The sequence below is a fragment of the Myotis myotis genome, unplaced genomic scaffold, assembly GCF_014108235.1.
Source record: "Myotis myotis isolate mMyoMyo1 unplaced genomic scaffold, mMyoMyo1.p scaffold_m19_p_8, whole genome shotgun sequence".
NCBI lineage: Eukaryota > Metazoa > Chordata > Mammalia > Chiroptera > Vespertilionidae > Myotis > Myotis myotis.
In genome coordinates this window covers 64404216-64427340 of record NW_023416390.1, presented here as the reverse complement: position 1 = coordinate 64427340, position 23125 = coordinate 64404216, and the positions used below count along the sequence as shown (strand labels likewise).

General features: G+C 48.3%; 1 protein-coding gene across 2 annotated transcripts in view; it reads left to right on the top strand.

Moving 5' to 3' along the window:
- Positions 1-17499, top strand: part of KIF5C (kinesin family member 5C) — a 147976-nt gene extending 130477 nt beyond the window's left edge. For both annotated transcript variants that reach the window (XM_036320347.1, XM_036320349.1), the window contains 2 exons: positions 22-132; positions 13695-17499. In XM_036320347.1, the coding sequence (XP_036176240.1) occupies positions 22-128 (107 nt within the window). In that variant the 3' untranslated portion in view covers positions 129-132; positions 13695-17499. The remainder of the gene's footprint in view (positions 1-21; positions 133-13694) is intronic.
- The last annotated feature ends 5626 nt before the right edge of the window (positions 17500-23125 follow it).

Sequence of the window (23125 nt, the reverse complement as noted above, 5' to 3'; positions counted from 1 at the left end):
CCTTTCTGTTGGTTGACACAGCCAAGCCCATCCGGCCCGGACACTACCCAGCGTCATCTCCGACAGCCGTTCACGCCATCCGAGGGGGAGGAGGCGGCTCATCAAGCTCCACTCATTGCCAGAAATAAATAAGTAAGTCCCTGGTGCCGGGTGGCTTCTGTCTGGGGCAGAGCCCTGCCCCTGCCTGGCTTCCTCCCACGTGTGTGTGGACCTGCAGCAGACAGGAGACAGCTCTGCTCCCACAGGCCCTGGGGTTCAGGTGTCAGGGACCGAGGCCTATCCTCAACTCAATCTAGTGCCCCGGGGTCTTCTAGCTGGGCCACCTGGCGCCGGGTCCCCCAGAGACAGGCGAGGGTGTGGTGAATGAGTCACATGAGCTTGCTTTTGTCTGTGGGACTCCCCGCCGGAGCTGGCATCCAAAAGGGCATTACCCGTTTGTCAACTGCTTTTACCCAGAACAGACAGACATGGGTGATTAAGTCTCAGGAACTGAATATAAAGCAAGAGCCAGATAATGACAGTCATATTTTTACAGTTACTATCTGAACTCAACAAATGGAGTGTTTAAGAACTATGCTAATCTACTAGTATATTTGGGTGGATCCAGGCCAGTTTTTCCTTTGAGATAGTGGGCTGTAAACGTCTCTTTCCACAACCCACATGCCCAATATGGTTCTACAACAAAAAAGGGGGGAGAGGTAATAAACTTTGGAAGAGAGAGGAAAAGAGCACAAGCCTGTCCTTTTGTACTTCGAGGTGGAGAACAGGGACTGCTGGTTAGTAGAGCAGACAGACAATGGGGTGGCCAGAAAACTGACTTTGAACCAGTAACGTGTGGAAGGGAGGAGGTGGCTCCGGATGCTGGCCTTGACCTCTGAGCCCCCACGGAGGAAGCTAGTGTGCAAGGGACCGGGTTTGCACGGCAAACCTCAGTGACCGGCCACTCAGGAGAGCAGCAGCTCCTCAGCCCTTTTTGCATCACGGTAAGGACGGAGAACGGAGGGAGGCTGGAGCCCTCACTCGGGAGATGACGGCATTGCTCAGGCTCAGACTAAAACTTCCGAGGGGAAGCTTGGCGGCCCCACCCAGGCACCATTGGAGGAGCAGGGAGGAACAGCAGGGAAGGCCGAGGCAGCCCTGAGCAGGCCTCGTGCCCACCGCCATCTGCCATGTCCGAGAAGGGTGGGTAGGACATGAACTTGGCAACAGCCCACCCCATTCAGATCTGACCTCCACTTCCAGTTGGAAGCAAATAAAATCAGATATTATAAAATTGCTTTGCCTGCCATGTGGTCAGTGTCGGGGTTAACACTGGAATGGACCTGGAAGGTCAAGTTGGGTTGCTTAGCACAGAAAAGCCTACGGCACTGGTTCTTGAACTCCGGGGGTGTTGGCATCATCTGGCACCCAGGGACCCAGGCTCATTGAGGTAGCATAGGGACCTGGACCTTGGTATTTTCTTTTTTTAAAAAAAAATTTTGTTTTATTGCTTAAAGTATTACAAAGAGTATTATATATGTCTCCTTTTTTTCCCCCCCTTGACATTCCCCCGGCCTCCCCTACCCCCCAGTGTCTTGTGTCCATTGGTTATGCTTATATGCATGCATACAAGTCCTTTGGTTGATCTCTTACCACCACCACCCCCCCCCCGCCAACCCTCCCCGGGCTTCCCGCTGTAGTGGACCTTGGTATTTTCACCAAGTACCCCAGGTGTTTCATTTGCCACCAAAGCTTGAGAACTACTGTCTTAAAGTAACTATGACTTACATAAGATGGACGTTTATTTCTGTTACATAAGGAATTTGAAGTGGTCTGTCACAACAGAAAGCTAGCCTCTTAAATTTAGACTCATTCTCCTCAGCAAATACCTTCCTCCCCTTTCTCAAGGTCATCTCAAGGCCACCAAAATGACTGCTACAATTTACGTTCCAAGCGTAGGAAGCAGAAAGGAAGAAGAGACGAGGCAAAAGCAGCCCTCCCACTGAATCAGCTTCCTTATTTAAGCAGCCTTCCCAGAGTCCCATACAGTCCTGGCGCCCACATCCCTCTGGTAGAACTGAGGCATACGGCCATGCCTAGCTGCAAGGAAGGCTGGGAAAGGTGGTCGTTTAGCTGGGTGCATCACCGCCCCGAGTAAGAGTAGTGTTTCTTTGTGAGGACAGGAAGATGAATGCTTGTGGGCACCCAGCACTCAGCATTTGCTGAACACCTCACATGCAGCAGAGCTGTGCTGGATGTAGTACCTGCATTGCCCACTTGAGGTGAGCTTGCAGACAGGTGTCTGTGCTTGGCTCCCAGCAAGAGACTGTGCAGTGGTCACTTCACTAATGCTGTCCCACAGAGGCCTGCCAGACCCACACTGTGTGGGAGGTACGCACAGCGCATGTTAGCCATTTATTGCCTGGATATCCTCTTCTCACCCTGAAGATGGAAAATCAGTAGGTCGGGTGAGACTTTCAAAGTAACAGAATGCCCTCACCCACCGTGGTGATTTGTTTCTTTACTCAAAGTGTTATGAGTGGTTTTGATGATTTCATCTGAAATTGGAAGCTCCTCGACCTACTTCATACATACGTACGACTCCCGGGCTGGGTGCTTTTCTCACCACGTCACGAACAGGCCCTTTCCCGTTGCCGGGAGGCGGTATGGTTGCGGGTCTGGCCTTAGACACCTGGTCAGTGTCAGGTCCTCTGCTTCTTTCAAGTTATTTCACCTCAGAGCTGGTGTCCTCTTCTGTGGAAGGGGGAGAGTCCTTTCCCTGGGCCATTGACATTGATGTCATGCTTCTAAGCTGCTTGGTGTATAACAGGTGCTCAGTTAAAACGCCAGCTTCTAATATTCATGAGCAGTGCAGTACTGGGTACATAGTAGGTAGTTGGGAAATGTTGGTTTATAATCTCCTTTATTTCACACAGTTGTTACAAAATAATTTTTAGTCTCTGTAGTAGATCATAACCACTGAGTGCGGTGCGGAAGGCCCATGTCTGAGTAGCCTGTTTGCTGCTATGAGCAGATACAAGGGGTTTTAAAGATACTATCATTTATCTGAAAGTCATAAACAAGAACATTGACTTTATTTTTCTTTTTTAAAAAATATATTTTTATTAATTTCAGAGAGAGGAAGGGAGAGGGAGAGAGAGATAGAAACATCAATGACAAGAGAGAGTGTCATCGATCGGCTGCCTCCCGCTCACCCTCCACCCCTCTTCCCTCACTGGGGATGGAGCCCACAACCCAGGCATGTGCCCTGACCGGGAATCGAACCATGACCTCCTGGTTGATGGGTCAACGCTCAACCACTGAGCCACATCAGCCGGGCAAGAACATTGACTATTTTTAAGGAAAGAACAATTGTAAGAAAAGACTGGCATTTGTCAGCAGAGGTTTTTAAAAAAAGGATAATATCCAATGGAGTGGAGAACTATAATTGGAAGTGAGGAAATGCTAAATCATTTTTAAAGAAATAGTTGGAAATGTGAAATTCATTGTTTAGATGAGATCACATTGCGATGGCCTTTCCGAACCCTTGGGAGTCTTGCTCTGAAGCGTGTGTGCGCTAGTGGAGGGATTTCACCTGCTCCCTCTTCCCAGCCCTGTGGGGCCAGAACAGCACGCGGATGGCTCTAGATATCTCTGGGAACTTCTTCTGCTTCATGTTAAGGTTCAAGAACTAGAATCACAATAAGTATTTTGGTTTATTTTCAAGGTTTCGGAGGAACTGAAGATGTAGAAATCAAGGTATAGAAAACAAAAGAACCCAGGGCAATGCTGGCTCTTATCTAATCAAACTTAAATCTCGGGGGCGAGGAACTTCTTTTTCAGACCAAAAGCTAGACATGGGCAGTACATGCAACAAGTTAAGGACATGGGACATGGCTTTGGCCAGATGTGGCTTCCAGGCCCGGCCTTGACTTTACTCCTATGTGACATTGAGGATGATTTTTTTCAGCCTCAGTTTCCTCATCCAAAGAATGGGAACGGGCATAGAGGTTGCTCTGTGCTTGGTTTAACAGTGAGTGAGACACAGAGGGCTCTGTTCGAGTGTAGTGATATGCTTGTTTGGGGAGACACAGCACATAAACAAGGTAACTTCAAATAGTGGTTATTGCACTGAAGAAAGTAAAGAACAGGTCATGGAATAGAGACGGAGGATGCTTATGTAGAAAGAGGGGCTGACATTTGAGCTGAGACCTTAAATGATGAAAAGCCAGCCACCCAGTGGCCTGGGGCAGAGTGGCACAGACACGCGTGGAAGGTGGGCATCTCTGAGGAGCCAAGGAAGGCTGATGGGGCGAAAGCACAGAGAACAGGGGAGACCATCTTAATTCGGGCTGTTGGGAAGGGAGGTGGGGACTGGATAAGTGAGGCTTTGAGGCTCCGGTGAGCAGTTTAGAGTGGAATCCAGGTGTGCGGGGCTTTGGGATGGAAATGGTGGGACCTGGTTCATGATAGGAAAGGGCCGCCCTGGGCTGGGCTTTGGAGAAAGGGTGGGGGCCTGAGAGTAGGAGCAGGGCCTTTCCTAGCGGCGGTTGCTGCTGTCCACTTGGAAGGGGTAGCATTGAGCCGACATGGTGGCAGCAAGTGCTTAGAGTCAGCCCGTGTGTGAGAGCTGAGGGTGGAGGGGAGAGGGCTGTGTGGTAGAACTCAAAGGTGGTTCCTAGGTCTGGGCCCTAGCAGCCAGGTAAGTGTTACCTTTAGCATGACGGGAAATTGGGTGAACTGCAAGTTTGGCTTTTATCATCCTGATTAGGAGATGCCTCTTAGACATCAGCCCAGCTCACTGTCCACGTGGGTGTGTTGAGTAGGCTGTGGGATTGGTGCGTCTGCCGCTGAGGAGAAAAGTCAGGGTTGAGGTGGTGGGGATTGTGTGTAAGGCAGTGGGTCTGGAGGAGGCAACCTGGAGGAAGCGTGGACAGAGGCAGGGGCCTGGGGGAGTTAGGCCCTGGGGATCTGTGGGAAAAGGTAGGTGGCACCACCAAAGGGGTCCGAGAAGGAGAATGTGAGGTCAGGCGGACACCCAGTTTTTAGAAAAAGGTGGTCAGGTGTGTCAAAGGCTGCTCAGAGCTGGAGGAAGATGACAACGGAGACTGATGGTTGGTGAAAGTCAGAGGGAGGTGACCTTGAGGTGCTCAGCAGAAGGGGATGCGGCCCAATTAGCTGCGACTACAGAAGGGGGTTTTACTTTTTATTTTTTTAAAAATATTTTTATTGATTTGAGAGAGAGAGAGAGAGAGAGAGAGAGAGAGAGAGAGAGAGAGAGAGAGAGAAAGTATCAGTGATGAGAATCATTGATCAGCTGCCTTCTGCATGCCCCACACTGGGGATTGAGCCCGAAATTCGGGCATGTGCCCTGACCTGGAATCCTATCAGGACCTCCTGGTTTGTAAGTCAATGCTCAACCACTGAGCCATGCTGGCCAAACAAGTTTTATTTGAATGGGCAGAGGAATGGAGGATGTGGGGTTAAGAAGGGGTTTGCATTTCTTTTTTAAGATGGAAGCTATTGCAGCTTATCGGTATGCGGATGGTGTTGATCCAGCTGCAAGGGGACATGGATAATGTAGGAGAATTACAGGTACGGAGTATTGGGTCCAGAGCAGAGGTGACACTACACTCAAGGTGCTGGATAGGGCGCACAGGGACGTAAAAGGGCTCTCTTAGTGCATGCCTTTTCTTGCAGGTAAGCCAGGATATCGGCTGAGAGGGAGGTGGGAGTTGTGAGCTGGAGACGAGGTGTGAGGTTGGCCTCTCAGGCATTATTCGAGGCCCCACATTCAACGTAGCAGCACTGGAATACTTGTCTAGCTCCCTGGTTCTGAGGGCCCTGCAGTTGTCTTCCTTTCCTGGCCACACTTTAGCAAGCCAGTGGGCACTTGTTCAAATGTGTCCACCAGATGGCGCCAGTGGGGCATTGCTGAAACCGCTGTTTTCTGAAAGGTTTTGTGGCAGAATGGTGTTTTGGTTTTCCTATGTTTGGACCATTATTTCTCAAACTTGAATAGTAAGTAGAGTACTTTTAAAGAAATAAAATTCTCACACAGTCCCAGAGTTTAAGTTATTTTAGTACGCCATGTAAATATTTGAAAATTTAAAACACTATATACTCCTTATACTTAAAGATCTTACACAACTGTCAAGTCAAAACAAATTTAGAAGTTATATTAAAATGAAGCCACAAATCAAAACTCTAAATCACCAAAGTTAATATAATTGGAAGAAAGATGATCCTGCTGAGCATGAAGAGCCAGGTGCAGTGCGGTGACTTTGAGTGTGTGGCACGCCTGTACTGCTTCCGTGTGTCATGACGTGACTCAACTCTTCCACCCCCTTCACCGTTAAAGCCACCACAGAATCAGAGCATGCCTGCAGGTCATTCTGTCTTCCGGGGCTGGAACACATCATTTTCCTACAGAGTGCAGCTCCTCCCCTTTAGATGAAGACAGTTGAAGTCGTGAGGAGTAGCACCAACTTGGGCAGAGCAGAGAGCGAGTGTGCACAGGATGCCAGCCACAAGGCGGTTGGCGGGACCATTTGCAGTAGCACATAGTGATGCTTCAGATTTCTGTGGTAAGAAAAACATAGAAGTGGAAATATTATAAAATTAACCAAAGACCCAGGATGCCTCTCACGGTGCTGATATAGAGGAAGAGCCTGATTTGAGGACTGCACTTTTATTAAAACCATACATATTAAGTCTAGAAACCATGTCTTATTTAATAAAGTTTTGATAAACTTTTATCAACGTTTATTTGGTAAAATCACAGCAGTAGAGTCAGAAGGGACCCAAGTGGGGCTCTTCTAGGACATTTGAAGAAGCAATTCGCATTTGTAGATGGTGTTTTTCATGTTTTGAAGCATAAAGAAAACAGCCCTGGAAAAGGACTTCTGCGGTTTATGGCAGGGCCACCCAAGGGGTGTGACTACGAAGAGCCATCGGAGGAGCCTGGGTGCGCCTTTCCCAGGACCAGTGACAGTCACTGCAGGTGGCTCTGTCTGCTTCAGGTGTCACTGCTTCAGGCCTTTATTATGAACTAATGGCCCAGTGCACAGTTTCGTGCACATTGAAAGGAAATTAATTGGAAGAAATATTTTAGTATCACTACCTGCCCTTCCTTTATAATAGAAGTGTCAACCAAATTCATGATCAACAATGACAGTGGAAACACATGTGTGCAATTGGCGCCAGCAAGAGCTTTATATGTATCATGCATGCGTGAGTCAACTTAGCCTTTTATATATATATAAAACTAGAGGCCTGGTGCATGAAATTCGCACACTGGGGCCTCCCTTCCCCTGGCTGCCTGCCACCACTGGGGCCTCCCTCCCTTCCCCCAGCCGGCCCCACCCCCTGGTCAAACTCTCAGATGTACTGCCAGTTGAGGGGACAATTTGCATACTATGCTTTTATTATATAGGATAACTTGCTTAATTAGACCTGCTTTATGATTTAGCTAAACTTTTTTCAGCCCAGTGAAGCACCCCAACTTCTCTTTCAGGTAATTGTGAGCAACACAGCAGTAAATATCAACATGAATCAGATTATTATTGTAGATCACACAGGGAGAACAAAGGGTGAAATATTTAACTGCAGCAATGTTTGACTATATTCTGCACAGTGCGAAAACCTAAAGTCATTTTCAAGGTCCACCATTTCTTACTTCTTTTTAGTTGGGTCAAGTTTCTAAGCTTCCTAAATCTCTGTTTTCCGGCTAATGAAAAGAAAATAGGATTCTACTGAGTCTCCTATTGACCTACCCCAGGACTTCTGTGAGGATCAAATGAGATGAGGCACGGGAAAACGCTTCACAGACATTTGGTTAAAGTGTAAAATGTTTGCACCTGGCTATAAAGCAAGTCATATTCCTGGGCTGAAGAAACTGCAAGAAGGCTAGTCACTAGGGAGAAGAAGCTGGGTGTTGCTACATGATGTCATTACCCGGCGGCCACAGCCACCGTTTCTGGGCTGGGCTGGGCTGTGGGCTGCATTTTGTGCCATGGGGTCTCGGCAGCATCACCCGTGATTTGGTGGGCTGTTGCTCCTATGTGGTGGCGGGACCTGTGTCTCACTTGGGGGAAGCTGAGGGTTGCTTTGTTGGTGCCAGGTCTGCAGTGCCGTTTCTCTGTAAATGGCCAGTGTGCATCATGCAGCTCCTGCATTGAGCATCTGCCCCCTGGTGGTCAGTACGTGTCATAGTGACCAATTGGACAATTGGACACTTAGCATATTAGCCTTTTATATATATAGACTAGAGGCCCGGTGCACAAAAATTTGTGCACTCGGGGGAGAGGGGGGGCCCCCTCAGCCCAGCCTGTGCCCTCTGGCAGTCTGGGACCCCTCGGGAGATAACGACCTGCTGGCTTAGGCCTGCTCCCAGGTGGCAGAGGGCAGGCCCAATCCCTAGGTGCAGCACCTGGTCGGGCCCAGAGCAGGGCCGATTGGGGAGTTGGGGCGCCGCCCCCTGTCATGCACAGAGCAGGGCGGATTGGGAGGTTGCGATGCCACCCTCAGTCACACTCAGGGTAGGACCAATTGGGGGGTTGGGGCACCGCCCTCGTCACACTCAGGGCAGGGCCGATGGGGAGGTTATGGCTCTACCCCGTCACACACACAGCAGGGCCCGTGTGTGTATGTGTGTGTGTGTGGGGGGGGTTGGGGCGCCACACCCTGTCACACACACAGCAGGGCCAATCAGGGGTTTGGGGCGCTGCCCCCTGTCACACACAGAGCCGCAGGGCAATCAGGGGGTTGGGGAGCTCCCCCCTATCAGGCACAGAGCAGGGCCGATCAGGGGGTTGGGGCGCCTTCCCCTGTCATGAACAGAGCAGGGCGGATAGGGAGGTTGTGGCCCCGCCCCCTGTCACACACAGAGCCGCAGGGCGATCAGGGGGTTTGGGCGCTGCCCCCTGTCACGCTGATCCCGGTGCCGGGAGGCCTCGCAGCTCCGCTGATCCCGGTGCTGGGAGGCATATTACCCTTTTACTATATAGAATAGAGGCCTGGTGCATGGGTGGGGGCTGGCTGGTTTGCCCTGAAGGGTGTCCTGCATCAGGGTGGGGGCCCCCACTGGGGTGCCTGGCCAACCTGGATGAGGGGATGATGGCTGTTTGCAGCTGTTCACACACCCTTCAGGGTGGGGGTCCCCACTGGGGTGCGTGGCCAGTCTGGGTGAGGGGCTGAGGGCTGTTTTCAGGCCGACTGAAGCTCCCAACTGCTCCTTTTTTTCTTTTTCTTTTTTATTCTGGGCCAGCTTTAGCTCTGAGGCTTGGCTCCACCTCTCAGGCCTCAGCTGCTGAAAGAAGGTATCTGGTTTGTTTAGGTTCTGTAATCGAAACTCTATATCAACTCCAGCTCTGAGATCCCAGCCCACTGAAAGCTGGTTTCTGGGGTTTTGTTTAGCTTCTGTTTTTGTAACTATGTTTCAAACTGCAGGCTCAGAGGCCGGCAAGGCAGGCGGGGAATGTTGCAGTCCTCCGTCACTGAAGCAAGCAAGCCTCATGTTAGTTTCAAGCTGCCTGGCTGCCGGCCGCCATCTTGGCTGGCAGTTAATTTGCATATCGCCCTGATTAGCCAATGGGAAGGGTAGCGGTCGCACGCTAATTACCATGTTTCTCTTTTATTAGATAGGATATACAGTTTTGTTAATAAAAGTAATGTCTTTAACTTCTTACATGATGGGATGAAGCAGACACATAGCCAAGATCTGTGGGCTTTTGCTGCCCCACCAGTCAGCTGTGACCAAGGGCTTGAGATCTTGGACCCTGTGTTGCCCGTGTGCCTGCTCCAGGATCTTTAGCCTGTCACACTTGGCCCAGACTTGAGAATGTGCAGATGACTTTCTACTACAAGAAGTCTTGTCACAGTGTGCTGTACCCTTAGAGGGAAATTCTAAGGGTACATTTTCTAGCCTAGCATTAAACCTCAGATTTCCTGTGCTTTGAATGTCCCCCGCCATTGCCCCACTTTCACTACCCACTACTAAAGCCCACTTGGGCCTCTGGCTCTACTTTCTTTGAACTGAGAAAGTTCCAATTTCTCTGAACCCCCACTCCACAGGCAGAATGGGGTTCTCTTTAAGCTCCTGACTGCTGGAGCAGCAAGGCCCTTCCTATTTGGTCCTTGGTAAATCCTCAGGTTCAGGGTGAGCTTCCCAAGCTGGCACTTACTCACTTACACTCTATTGACTTCTCTGACTCAATCTGTCTTTTCTTGTTACTCTTGTCTCTGTTCAGGATACCTGGATCCAACTTATCTTGTGCCGTTGTTAGGGTTCACCTTGACCTTTCTCCTGATTTTGACACTCAATCACAAATTAAAAATATTATATATGAATATTAGATGCACCAGGTTCACTCCACGTATGCAGGGTAGGCAGGGACATGCTTTCAGATTTAGCCCAACAAAGTAGTGAAGCCAAGAAGCCTCCCAGGTTTGCTCTGGGAATTGAATGAGATGGAGTGGAGGAAGAGGGAAAGTCTCAGAGTCCCTGGCACAAGGTACCCGTCACAATAGGAGCCAGTGTTTGGTTGTGGGACAGGCCTGGAGAGAATAGAGGAGGCAGGACTGCTGAGGGGAGGACAGAAGTAGCTGCAGGGGCACTGCTGCGGCGCCTGAGTCTGACGCTGCGGATTCGGAGGCCTCAGGAGGACCGGGGAGAGAAGTCCTCGTTTCATCCGCAGGGCAGTGGGCTGCTCTACTTAAATTCTTCCCAATGCCGTGTTCTCAGTTATAAATTCAGAGCAACTGAAATTGTTCCTCCCCAGCAGATTGCACTAGTGTTCCTGTGAGATGAATCCACTTGTATTCAGTCGTGATGCGGAAAGTACGGTCAGTAATTCTTATACCGTGGGATCGAACTGTAGAAAGGCAAAAGAGAATTTAAGACTATGTACTGTTTGGATTAAGTGTAAATCCACTGCGAGCAATTGCAAAAGCCAAAGTTGGGGGGGTGTCTCTAAATACTTCTTGCAAAATCCTTATATAATTAGCTTCTTTCTTCAGCCCTCCCCACCTCTTCTAAAGGAGGTGGTTTCATTTCCTTCTAAATCTGGTCAGATGTTGCCATTCTGAATCACCATCTCTAGTTTGGCAGAGAACCAGGGACAGTCCACTCTGGTCACTTGGTCCAGTATGCTGCTGTGAATGAATGCATGAGTGAGTGAATGAATATATGTGAGTGGATGACGATCTGAACCACCTCAGAGTTGGCAGAACTGGGTTTTAAATGGCCTCAGGGTTCACCAGCCTGCCTTAATGGCCCCTCTCTGATGACAACAGTCAGAAACACCTTCCCCTGAGACTAACCGTTTACCTTTATAAGTTATATCCATTTTTCTCCTAAATTTCCCGGAGGACCTGAGCATCCAGCTAGTTGGGAGGAGATGGGAGTATCCTAGCGGAGGATGTTTTTCTTGGGCCTGCTGAAAAGGCTGCCTAATGAGCTTTAACTCAGGGCAAAGAGCAGCCTCTTCCTAATAAAGGGCCTTTTCTTGGTCGAGGGCCTGTGTTCTCCTTTTGGCCACCTGTCACAGTCTCAGTTCTCTCTCGCCCTCCTGGAGGTGACTGGACTGCGCAGGTCAGGCCTCCTCTGTGGCCCCCCATTCCTTCTGAGCTATTAATCAAACGTGCTGAGTCTTGCACATGGTGGGGAGCGGGGATTTCATGAAAGGCCTCGTGGAAACCGTGCCCCTTCATGGTCTGCTGCAGTTACTGAGGCGCCCCGTTGAGTCTGTGTGTCTAACGTTTGGCTCTGTCAACATGGCTTGCCTGCGATAGTCACGTTGAGCCATAATCCTACAGTTTAAGGTATGTGCTCGTCACCTCCCTGCCTCCAGGCACACAGGAAGACCATCTCACCTGATGGGGACCCATCAGTGGTTCTGGGATAGTTTTGGAGAAAGGAACGGGGGTGGGGGTGGGGAGCGTTCAGTGTGGTGCTCAGAAAGCATGCCCAGGCTACTGGTTTTTAGCTCAATGGGTTTAAGTGACAACTATGACCGTGCTTTCAGAGGTTTCCCATTTCTGGTCCTAACATGAGCGAGCACACATCTCAGCAGAAAGGCTAGCCATTGAAGATGCTCTTCCCTAAGAAAAACCTCTCTGATTCTAAACACGGTGTGAGCATCACCCCACAAGGCTGTTCAAACCACTTTTAATTGGGAGCTTTGTAATCGCTATGATTATACTGTTGGAGCAAGAGAGGTACTTAACAGATAAGCTCCCCGGGTGTCTTCTGTGTCAGCGAGGAGGAGATCTTCTTAAAAGGAATCTGTGCGCTCTCTCTCTCTCTCTCTCTCTCTCTCTCTCTCTCTCTGTTTTTCCTATTCAGTTTTTGTTCTATATTTCTCGCAGGGTTTTTCTCTATGCGCTTTGATCTTATCTGCTTTTATAACCCCTTTCCATGCCCTGATTTTTCCTCTTATTTATAATTTATATCCTGCTTATTTATACAAAATATGTGAGGTTGCTTACATTATTATAGCTTATAAATCAGGAGAGAGGAGAGAAAAAGGTTAGCGAAGAAGAGAGCATTGTCGCAGGAATCCAAGATGCTTACCACAGTTGAGCACTAAATCTGGCTACAGCGTTCTAGAGGCAAAAACAGAAAGCAGTGTTTGTTTGGCTGTGGAGTTCTTCTTAAGTCTTTCCCTTCTTCTACACGATTTCCGTTTTCTTCTGCTCTTGCTTATCCTAAGAGCCGTTGGGTTTTCTTAGTGTCTCATATTTCCTGTGCCAGGGAGTTCCCACAGGGATGAGGCTCCCATCCCTCTCCCTCTCCCCTCCCGACCCTCCCAACATCCACCATGAGTTCTGCCCAAAACTCAGAGGCAAGATCACAGACAGTCCGGGGCTTCCAGCCGGGGTGAGGAAGCCGCCCTTCAGTTTGTTCTTGAAAGCTGAGCTCATGGGCGTTGGCGCTGGCCTCTGGGTCGGGACCAGCCCAGACTTTCATCCTGGGCTGAAAGAGACCTGACGAGCATCTGGTGGCGGGTGGAGTGAAATCGCTGGTGCTCCACTGCGTAACCATCACCCCAGGCAGGGGAAGCATCCCTCTCAGGACTGGGAACCCCTGTCTTGGCGAGAGAGCCTGAGGTCGGGGCTGTGTCTGACCTGCTTTGGGATCCCAGGTGCTGGCAGGTGAGAAGTGTGAGTTCCCCCAGGAATGAGAAAGTGCGTCCTGTTTCTCTGAATATCTATAGTTTCAATAGACGGTGGTTTTTGGGAGAGGATGTTTTAGGGCTGCACACTTAAATCTAGGGCAGTAAGTAGGAGGCTGTGCTGTCCAATCCACGCGTGACTGAGCACCTGCAATGTGGTCAAGTGCAAGCTGAGGTGTGCTGGAGGGGTCAGGTATACAGAGGATTGCAAACACCAGGAGAAGGACTGTGAAACATCTCAGTAATAATACCATCATGTACAACATCGCCACGGAATGCTGCTTACATATTGAAAGGATAATATATTGAATTATTGGGTTAAAGGAAATCTTACATTAAAATTAATTTTACCTGTTTCTCTTTACTTTTTAATGTGGCCACTCAAAAACTAAAATTAAGTGGCTCGCATGGTATTTCTATTAGACATTTCTGGTCGAAATGTCTAGAACTATAAACAATTTTATTTTATTTTTTGCTGAGGAGTGAATTTCCATTGTGTCTTCTAACACCTGTGTTCTCTCTTTTGTTCTCTTTCAACAGATCTGACTCTCCACGTAGCATGTCAAGGACGAAATTAATCACCAATTCCTTCCCCCGCCCCTCCACCCCAACCCCTCTCCTACACACTTTTCTTTCCCACTTGCTTACCCAGCCATCTGCAGTACACCCGTTTCAGGTATTTGAGCTGTGTAGAAGTTCTGTGTGCAGACGTGTGCTTGGACCGCTCTCTTCCTGAGAAATCTGAAGGGGTGATCACAGAAGATCCACTCACTCCTGGGAACCACCGCTGCAGACTTGGCCTTGGGCCTCGGGCCTCGGGTAGTCTCGGGCGGCCCCTGCACTGTCCAGCAAACGCCCTAACTTGCCATTCAGGTGGTGCAGGGGGACAACCAAGTGCCGTGGAGGCAGGTGATCACACTCTGCTGAAACTGTCTGGTTTCCTGTAAAATAGACACTTTATATTTTTAGGGAGCAAACAAAGTGCTGCCATAGGGTTCAAAATTTTCATTCTGAACACTTTTCCAAAACAAATTACTCCTAGGAAGCATTTTGACTACCCTAGTCACATCTTTGGATCTGTAAAGTACACCTTTTAGTATGACATCCGTTAAAATGCAAAGCAAATTTCTTCAAGGCAGAAAAACAATCTGACAGCAGCAATGTAGAATTTGTTCATTCAAACACATCTCTGTGAACGTGAAAAGTCATAAAATTCACCTCTGAGTTGGTTGCTATTGAACCGGCAGCGACGAGTCTCAGCCAGCCCGGTGTGAGCACCACTCCTTCAGAAGTGCTGGAGGTGCCGCCGAGTTGGATGAGTGGAAGTGGGGTTGCCCCCTTCGCCCTGACCCGCCTGGAGTGGCATCTGGGTGGCCTCTTTCTCTAGGGAACCATCTGAAGCCTCGAGGGGGTATTGCTGCCGAAACCCAGGATCATTCTGCAGTTGAAAGAGGAAGCCCCCGGGAGAGTGTAATGGACAAATTTTTGTGCCTATGAATAAGTTGCCACAAATAAGTTATTTTAACTCATCATTCTGACTGTTTGGGTCCTCTTTTTGGCATCAAACATAGGTTTTATCTTCTTAGGCAGAATTAGAAGAAATCAATATGGATGGATTTTAAGAAATATATACCTGTTGCTATATTCAGATACATGAATCTAAACTGAATCAACTCTCCCTGGTGTGCATATGAACATGATGGATTTCCAAGTAGTCAAGTTTTCAGGGAAAATGACAAGGATTCAATTAAGTTGTTCTTCTGTGCTGCTACTGTTTTGACACATTTGAGGATAAGTCCATGACAACCAACCAAACTCGGTGAAGGCACCCGTCCTCCTGCTACTGTGCCTGCCCAACAGGAGCGAGCTGGCACTGCCCCGCTGCTATCACCCCGGAATGAAATGTGTTGGGGAGACGTTGGGCTTTCTAGTGGCTGTGTGGACAGAAGATTGTTCAAGGCGCGTGTGCGTGTGTGTGTGTGTGTGTGTGTGTGTGTGTGTATGTGTATGTGTGTGTATGAGAGAGAGAGAGAGAGAGAGAGAGAGAGAGAGAGAGAGAGAGAGAGAGAGAGAGAGAGGGGAGAAAGCACTAAGGACTGAATTCACCTCCAAAATCCTGTATAAAATTTCCTAACAAAGCAAAGCTGCTTTATTTATTTGTTAAATGTTACTTTTCGTTTGTGTGTGTTTTGTTTTGGGGGTGAGAGGAGTAAGGAGAGAAGAGGATGAATTCTACATGAAGTATTTATTTGAAAAAGATGACAATTTTGCATCTTTAAAATTCTTCTGTTTGATTTTCTTATGTTGTTGTCAGCACTCGTGCAGTATAAACTGCCCAATTGTTATTTGCAATCTGTTAGAAGGGTCCTTGTAGGACGGGTTTTGCAGCCCTTACCAGGTGATAACATATGCCATATTTATAACCTTGCCTTTGATCTTAGATGCTAAAACATTGGTCTTTGAGTAGATTACCAATGACTAATTGTCATACCACTACTGTCTGTTATGCAACTGTATTACTTTGTGTTTAGAAATTAAACCAAGGTCAATAATTTATTTTTGGCTCTCTTGTTATAGATTATTTTGGTTTTTTTCCAAAGTAATTTTTTCCTGGGTACCCCTTTTCTACTTCTAAAGAATTGCATGGCCCTTTCATGTTTCAAAGAAACAGTCACTTGTAGTTCCGTATTTCTTGATCTCCACAAGGGACTCACAGAATTCACTTCACTTTTATTCACAGAGAAAGTTGGCTTTGATGTCTCTTAAAGATACTTCCGCTAGTTGCTGATCAGCCAGTCAGTTCACCTAGCTTTGATCTTTATAGGACCTCGAAACTAAGTTTCCTCACTGTGACCAACCGGCAGATTATTGGAATGGATCATACAGTACGTTCAAGCAGATTCTTAAGTATTTCTTTAATAATAAGCTAATTTTGAGATCATATATTCTGTAGGCCACTTGTTTAGAAAGCCACATGTATACAACTTTAATTTTTTTAGACTATTGCTCCATTACACTTGGATTCTAAATGTAAAAAGCCACACTTCTGAAGGCCAATATATATGGTTATATATTGGTTGTATGCTGCTTTTTGCTAGTGTGTGTGTGTGTGTGTGTGTGTGTGTGTGTGTGTAAGTGGTGTGTTTGTGCGGTGTGTGTGTGTGTGTACATGTGCCATGTGCTTTTCTTTAAATAATTTTATATTTCATGCTACTTCTTGAATGTTTACTCTGATTCTTGAAGAGCATACTAGGTGGTTTATTCAGATGAACTCTACCTACAGGATAGGGGATTGTTAATTTAGAGGAGTGCTGTTGGGGATATCAGATGTATGGTTGGAGACTAAACTATATTAATGCCAAATGAGTTCTGGTCACTCACCAGAGACTTCTGTACAAGCGCATCATCTCTTTAAACACTACAGTTGGCTCTTGTTGAATGGCGAGGGGTAAGGAGAACATTAAGTGTAGATTAAGGGTTTTAAAGAAATACTATCATATGATTAAATTAGGCTTTATAGAAATATTGGGATAAATGGAGAAATAAGAATGTCTGTCTAGAACGTAGCATCTAATGTATTTGAAGCCCTAAGTTCACACAAGAAACTGATACTCCTGCCCAAGGCCAGACCAAGCCGTCACCAGGACTCAAGGAGGAGCTATGGGTTCTCCTTTCCTGCAGGAGCAACTGAAAGCAAATCAAAGCTCTCAACAGTCCCCTCTTTGCAGTGCATGTTTTTAGCAGCACAGAAGACACGTTGGGGAAGTTTTTCATTGGCGAGGCAGGGGGCGTGTTCACTTCATTCCCTTCCTTGGCTCACCCTGCATATCTTGAACAAGTTGAAGGAACCATCGTAGACTACAACAGCTTCATTTAACATTCAACTTAGACTTTTTAGAAATATTACGGGCAAGGGCCAGGGAGCACTGCTCTGTGGAGTCGGACTGTACATGGCAGGTTATGTATCCATTTTAACCAGTTTCCATTGGGTGTGGAGGTGAAGGGAAGAGGGCATCAGTAGAATTACTCATGTCTAGTTTGTAAAGTATGTAGTGTGTACTGCAGATGTATGATTGCTGGACTCTGTGTATCTGTACAGTAGCTTTCATTTTAAAAATTGTGGGAAAACTTGGTGGTTTGAAGGGGAGAATTCAGTTTATATCAAGTAACAATGCTGTAATATAGTACATGTAACAAAAAATCTGGAAGTAACCCTCCCTTGGCCCATGGAAAATGTTGGTTTCTTCTGGGTTCTAAAATGAAGACGTATGGATACTCTGGCAGACTGCATGTTGTATAATTTGAAAAATACTAAAAGTGGAAAATAAACTTGACTTAAGCTTTGGCTGGTCTGTTTGCCTTTATTTGAGTCCAATGCTAGTGTTTGTGTGAGCCATTTTCTGGCTTCAGAGGAATTCATTTCAGTGACCTGGAGCTCAAGTTCAGCGCACGACCAAAGTCAACCTTGGCCTTTTTGCCTTTTGCTTAGGCTGAATATCTGGTTTTAATTTTTTTTTTTTTCATTGAAAAACCAAGAAAACCTGACACTTGTCCCTTCGGCACTCAAGCAGTAGCGACTGATGTAAATAAACGTGTTAACTTTGAGTTAAAGCAGAATTGAGTTAAAGCTCAGGAGACACACCAGTGTCTTAGCCGAACCTCTTCTTGCCCGAGAAGGGCGCTTACTCTAATACTATGTTTTGGAGCATTGGCATTCTTCAGCTAATGCAGTGGAGCCCTGTATATGTTGAAAGATCACTGGCATCTTTGGAGAAGGGCTGGGTGTTTGTATTTCTGTTTAACCTACTGATTATTAGTATTAATGTGCAGTGCTGAGATCTCGAGGGGATGCTGGGAGCCTCTCGTTCTTGATTTGGTTAATGTTGCATGCCAGCCAGGCAGTATACTGCTTTAATCAATTTCAAGTGGGAAGGATGGGTGCCAAATGAACATTTTATAAGTGGGATTGAGGGCAATGCGCATAATGTGCTTTTATGATGTCTTACCCATCTTCCAAATGCTAAAGCACTGGAAGAGTCAGTTCCCAGATACCAAGTTGTTAAAGGTGACTTATGTAGTAAAACTACAAATGGGATGGGTGAGTTTTTAGGCCCAAGCCTGCTTATTTAAAACGGGAAGGCAGTCCCCTGCCAGAACCCAATTACAAGGCAGAGTTCAATGTCATGGGAAATGCCCACAGGCCCCAGAGCTGCAGGCTTGCGCTGTTCCCAGGGCTCTGTCAGCTGCACGCTGCACGGGGTTGGGGCTGCGCCTCGGAAGTCCAGGGCTGGGGCCTCTGGGAGAAGGTGGAACTGAAGCTGTAATCTGCTAAGGCAATTACTGGTGACATGTGCCTTGGCAGGTTTAATTCTAGCACTTGTGACAGGTTTCATCTTGTGTCTTATGTACATAATAAAATAACAGGAGGAGGAGGAATCTCTTGGGTGACACATCAGATGAAAATGTGGGCTCATTTGGCAAAAGGCACCCTGAGCCACGGGATTTTTACTTTCCCTTTGGCACAGAAAACACCATTTTCTGTGCAGTTCGTCGGGCTCAAAATCACAGGAGACGTGCAGGTCTCCTCCCTGCTCAGCACCTTCCAAACCCTTCCCTTCTCCATGCTCAGACTGCAAGTGATTCCTACAGCCGTGCGTTACGCCTTCAGAACGTACACATGAAATTAGAGCCATTGGCAAACTTGTTTTGAACGACATGTAGCAGCACCAGAACCTCCTCATGCTCAGAAAGCGGCAACCAACAATTCATGCAAGCCTGTTCTGGCTGGGGGCCAGACACTGTTTTAAGTGCTTTACATGTATTAATCCAGCTAATCCTCCTAATAAACCCACGAGGTCGGCACCATTATCTCTGCTTTGCCCGGGAGGAAACAGGCACAGAGAAGTTAAGTAGCTTGCCCAAGGTCTCACAGCTAGGAGGAGGAGGGGGGAGGCAAGACTCAAAACCAGGTGGTCCGGTCCCAAGGTGTGCGCTCTCTGCAGGTAGTAACCACTTCAGAATGATGCGTGTGTGTGTGTGTGTGTGTGTGTGTGTGTGTGTGTGTGTGTGTAATGCCTCAAAAAACCCTTTTGTGAAGAATTGACAAAAAGTTTTATAGCTTCACAACTTTTCTGTTTCCTCCTTTGATTGGACTCTGAGACATCATTGTGTGAGTCCCTTTAAGCCATCAGCTGTATCTACTGTATCTAGGCAAGAATCATGGAACCGGCAATGAAAAAGGATGCCTCATAGTGGGGATTGGGGGGCTCCTAAAGCAAGGCTGAGTAGCCGCACAGTTGTCAGAAGCTTTTCCATAAAGTAACAGACACTTAGACATGAGGCAGGCACTTCAGACTGTGTAGTGAGAATTCAACTGATCATGATCCATGTCGACTTTTTTCTCTTTAGGACACTATCTCTGGTTGCTTGTTTGAGTATATAGCCTATATCCCCCTATTTCTTAAGCGAAAAATAAAGCAGGGTTCTCTTGCCCCATCTCAGCTTGCTCCACCGGGGGTCTGAGCGGCACTGGTTGGGTTCTCATCCCCAGGTCTGTGCGAGGCCATGGAGGAGGCTGTTCAGGGAGCCCTGCTGGTAATCACTGCCCCTCCTTCCCCCCGCTCCCCCCATCGTGAAGATGAATAGGGTCTCATTCTAGTGCTGTGGGTTTAGAACAAGTAAACATGCCAGTCATACCACACCTGCACATGCAAGTCCAGCTGCAGGAGGGATGGGAACAACACAGGTGGCTTCTCCTAGGAGCCCTGCTTCACCAGACTCCAGCAGTACCTCTCCTGTCCGAGGGTGCCGCTGATGCAGGCTTGGAGGGATAGGTTGATGGCAGAGTTTTCTAGGCCAAGGGATGCTAACCTTCAGCCAGTGCCAACAGGTTCCTCCCCACCCCCCAACCCAGATGACCCAGGTGTCCTTGCTGCCCTGCAAAGCCCCCTCCTGGGACACCCCTGCACACTGGCTATCAGGCCATGACACTGCTGAGTACGGATGCTCCTCGACCTCTTTACTAGGGATCACGTCCCAACGAACACATCCTAAGTTGGAAATACCATAAGTCAAAATATGCTTACACACCTAACCTGCTGAACAGGAACTTTGACGTGCCCAGAGCACAGGGCACTGCAGGTACCAGTGCTCATCCTCTGGGCTCTGTGCCTGCCCAGCATCAGGGGAAAGCAGGTGCCCCGCGTCGCCAGCCCAGGAAAAGATCACGGCACGGCGTTCGCACCATCCTACAGTCGAAAGATCGTACAGTTGAACCTCTGTAAGTCAGAAACAGTCTATGATTCTGTAGAAATGTCCAAACAGTCAATTGCTATGAAGCAAAATCTCAGCGTATGGAGAAAATGCCCCGGAACATGGCAGTTTTACCATTTATTTAACACACCGGAATGAAGGTGATGTAAGGGGGTTACTTGAAATCCATTGGTGATAGATTAGGGAGGCAGAGAAAGCAAAGTGAGGAAACCTCTGGGATTGGGTAAAAAGTAAAACGGAAGGACACATACCGCTTTTACACTGGTGGGTACAGGAGAGTTAACAATTAACATTCACAGCACAGAGAGATGGTATGTGGGAGAACAAGGTAACAGTGAGGGATTCTTGGGTCTCATGCTCTGGTGGGAGTTGTGCCCTGGGGGGTCTGGGAAAAGGGGATTACCCTGACATTCCAAGGAATGTTATTGTAGATGCAGCAGACAGGCTCAGTTACGATGAGGATTGACCTTCGTCAAGGAAAACACCAGCTTAGGCCATGACTGCCTGCCATGACTCATTTTTGGTTAGGCAGTTTTCCTCTCAGGCCAGCCTGTGTGGGTACTTGAGGCCTCTGCGTGTGTAAGGCCTGCCATGCAGGCCTCCCCTGAGCTTGTAAGGTGTACTGTGTGGCCCCTTTTACGTCCACAATTCCAAAGTGGGAAGAATGATGAAGCTGGAACCTGGGTTCGCCTGTAATTCCCGTTGAGCGGCTGTGGGAGGCTGGTGGAGGGCTAACTGCCCCGCATCCCAGGGCCTCTCTGCGCTGTGGAGAGCGTTGGCCCACTGCCTGCTGCTGCTGCTCACCTTTGTGATGAGGATCAGCTGGGAAACTGTGCAAAGTGCTACTCACGTGTCAGGGATCGAATCATCAGAAACGTCCCAGAGAAGATGTTTTCGCCTCAGACCCGGGCTGTGCCTTCCTGTCAGCAGCTTTGCTTCCAGTAGGAGGAGCAAGAACGTGCGGAGACAGGATCGCCTGCTTCTGCCCCTGAGGTCAAACCTTGTCGTAGCTCGCCATTTAGGGTTCTTCCTTTCCCACTCCTCCACCCCCCTTCCTCTTGGGGAAAAGCTGTCTTAGGCTATTTCAGGGGTTGACCGCAGAATCCCTCATTGTTACCTTGTTCTCCACATACATACCCTGCTCTCCCAGTAACCCCACTGAGGGGCTTTGGGGCCAGTGCCCATACTGTGTGCCCGGGGGCTGTTCATACCGGGGCTCCTGCAAGGCCCTGTGTGGGATCGTGGGATCCTGAGTCGGGTCCATTGGCTTCCCAGTAGCCACCGCTGTTGCAGAGCCCGCTCCCCACCGCATCCTTGCAGCCGCTTAACAAGTTCCCCACAGAGAGATTAGAGGAGCTCACGGAATCACTTAGCCAAGCTGCTACACAAAAGCACCCTTGGCTCGTGCCAGCGTCTGGAAACAAGCTGTCTGCTTCCTCTGCTGAAGAGCCTGTGTGAAGGCCCCTCCTGGTGCCGCAGCCTGGAGGCAGGTCTGTCCTCTGCACGGGGGCCGGCTGCTCCTAAACACGAGAGAACCGTGATCATGGCCTCTGCTTTGTACTCAGCTCTTTTCAGACCTTAGGCCAGGAGAAAACCAAAGTCCAAAGAGGTGAAGTACTGTGTCCAAGGTCCCGCCCGGGGCTGTTTTGCCTCTAGAGCTCAGGTTCCTTCCGTGACAGCCCTCGGCTTGCCCGTCTCAGTTTTTGCCATTCCCCGTTCCCCCCTAAGAGTTGTTGTAGATAAATAGTGCCCTTTAAGGTGGTTTTCGCTTCACTATATTGAGCCAATACATTGGGGCATTCTTGAAGACATAAAGTGTATGCCACCAATCCTCGGAGTAGCAGAGAAAAGTGCAGAAACACTGGGAATTGTCTGAATGTTAAGTGACCATCCTTATGTCACATGGAGAGACTGAGTCCAGACCTTGCTCAAGTCAGGGTTCCCTCCGCTGCACCACCCCTCCGCCTGCAAACAACCGTAACTGATAGCAGTGGGAGCCTCTCTGACACGCGGTCAAGCACTGCTTGTTATGAGTTGGGTGGACTTGTTTTGCCACAGCCATTTGTTGTGCGTGTACTATGTGCCAGGGCCCTGGTGATCCAGGGTGGACAGTCGCAGTTTATAGACTGGAGTTCCAGTAGTTCCTGTAGTTCCCACTCCTCCCCGTGGTAACGGGTGCCTCCAACAAGTTATCTGGCCTCTGCAGCTGAAATCTCCATGTGATGAACTCCAAGCGTTCTGCAAAAATATTAGCATTCATTTATTCTCCCCACAAATACAGGGTGTCCCCAAAACATATACACAAGATATCTGTAGAGTCTATTACATTTTGAAAATGAAATGTATTTTAATAAACACTGCCTTTATAACTATTCAGAGTGTGTGTACACCCTGTACTTGAGCACCTCCTTTGTATTCAGCATTGCTTCAGAGCTGGAGAGCAGGGGTAAACAGACAAGATAAAGTATTTTCTTAGAGGCAAGTTATAAGCCAGTGAACACAACTTTCTGAGAGGATTCAGTACATTCGAGTGCTGGGAAGAGAAACAGGACGCAGTGGTAGCAAGTGTCATGGGTCTTCTTCAACTTGGTGGTCAGGAGATGCCTCTCTGAATGATGGAAGGAGCCGGCTGTGCAAAGATCTGGAGACAGTTCCAGACAGAAGAACCAGCAAGTGCGAAGGTCCTGAGGAAGCTTTCG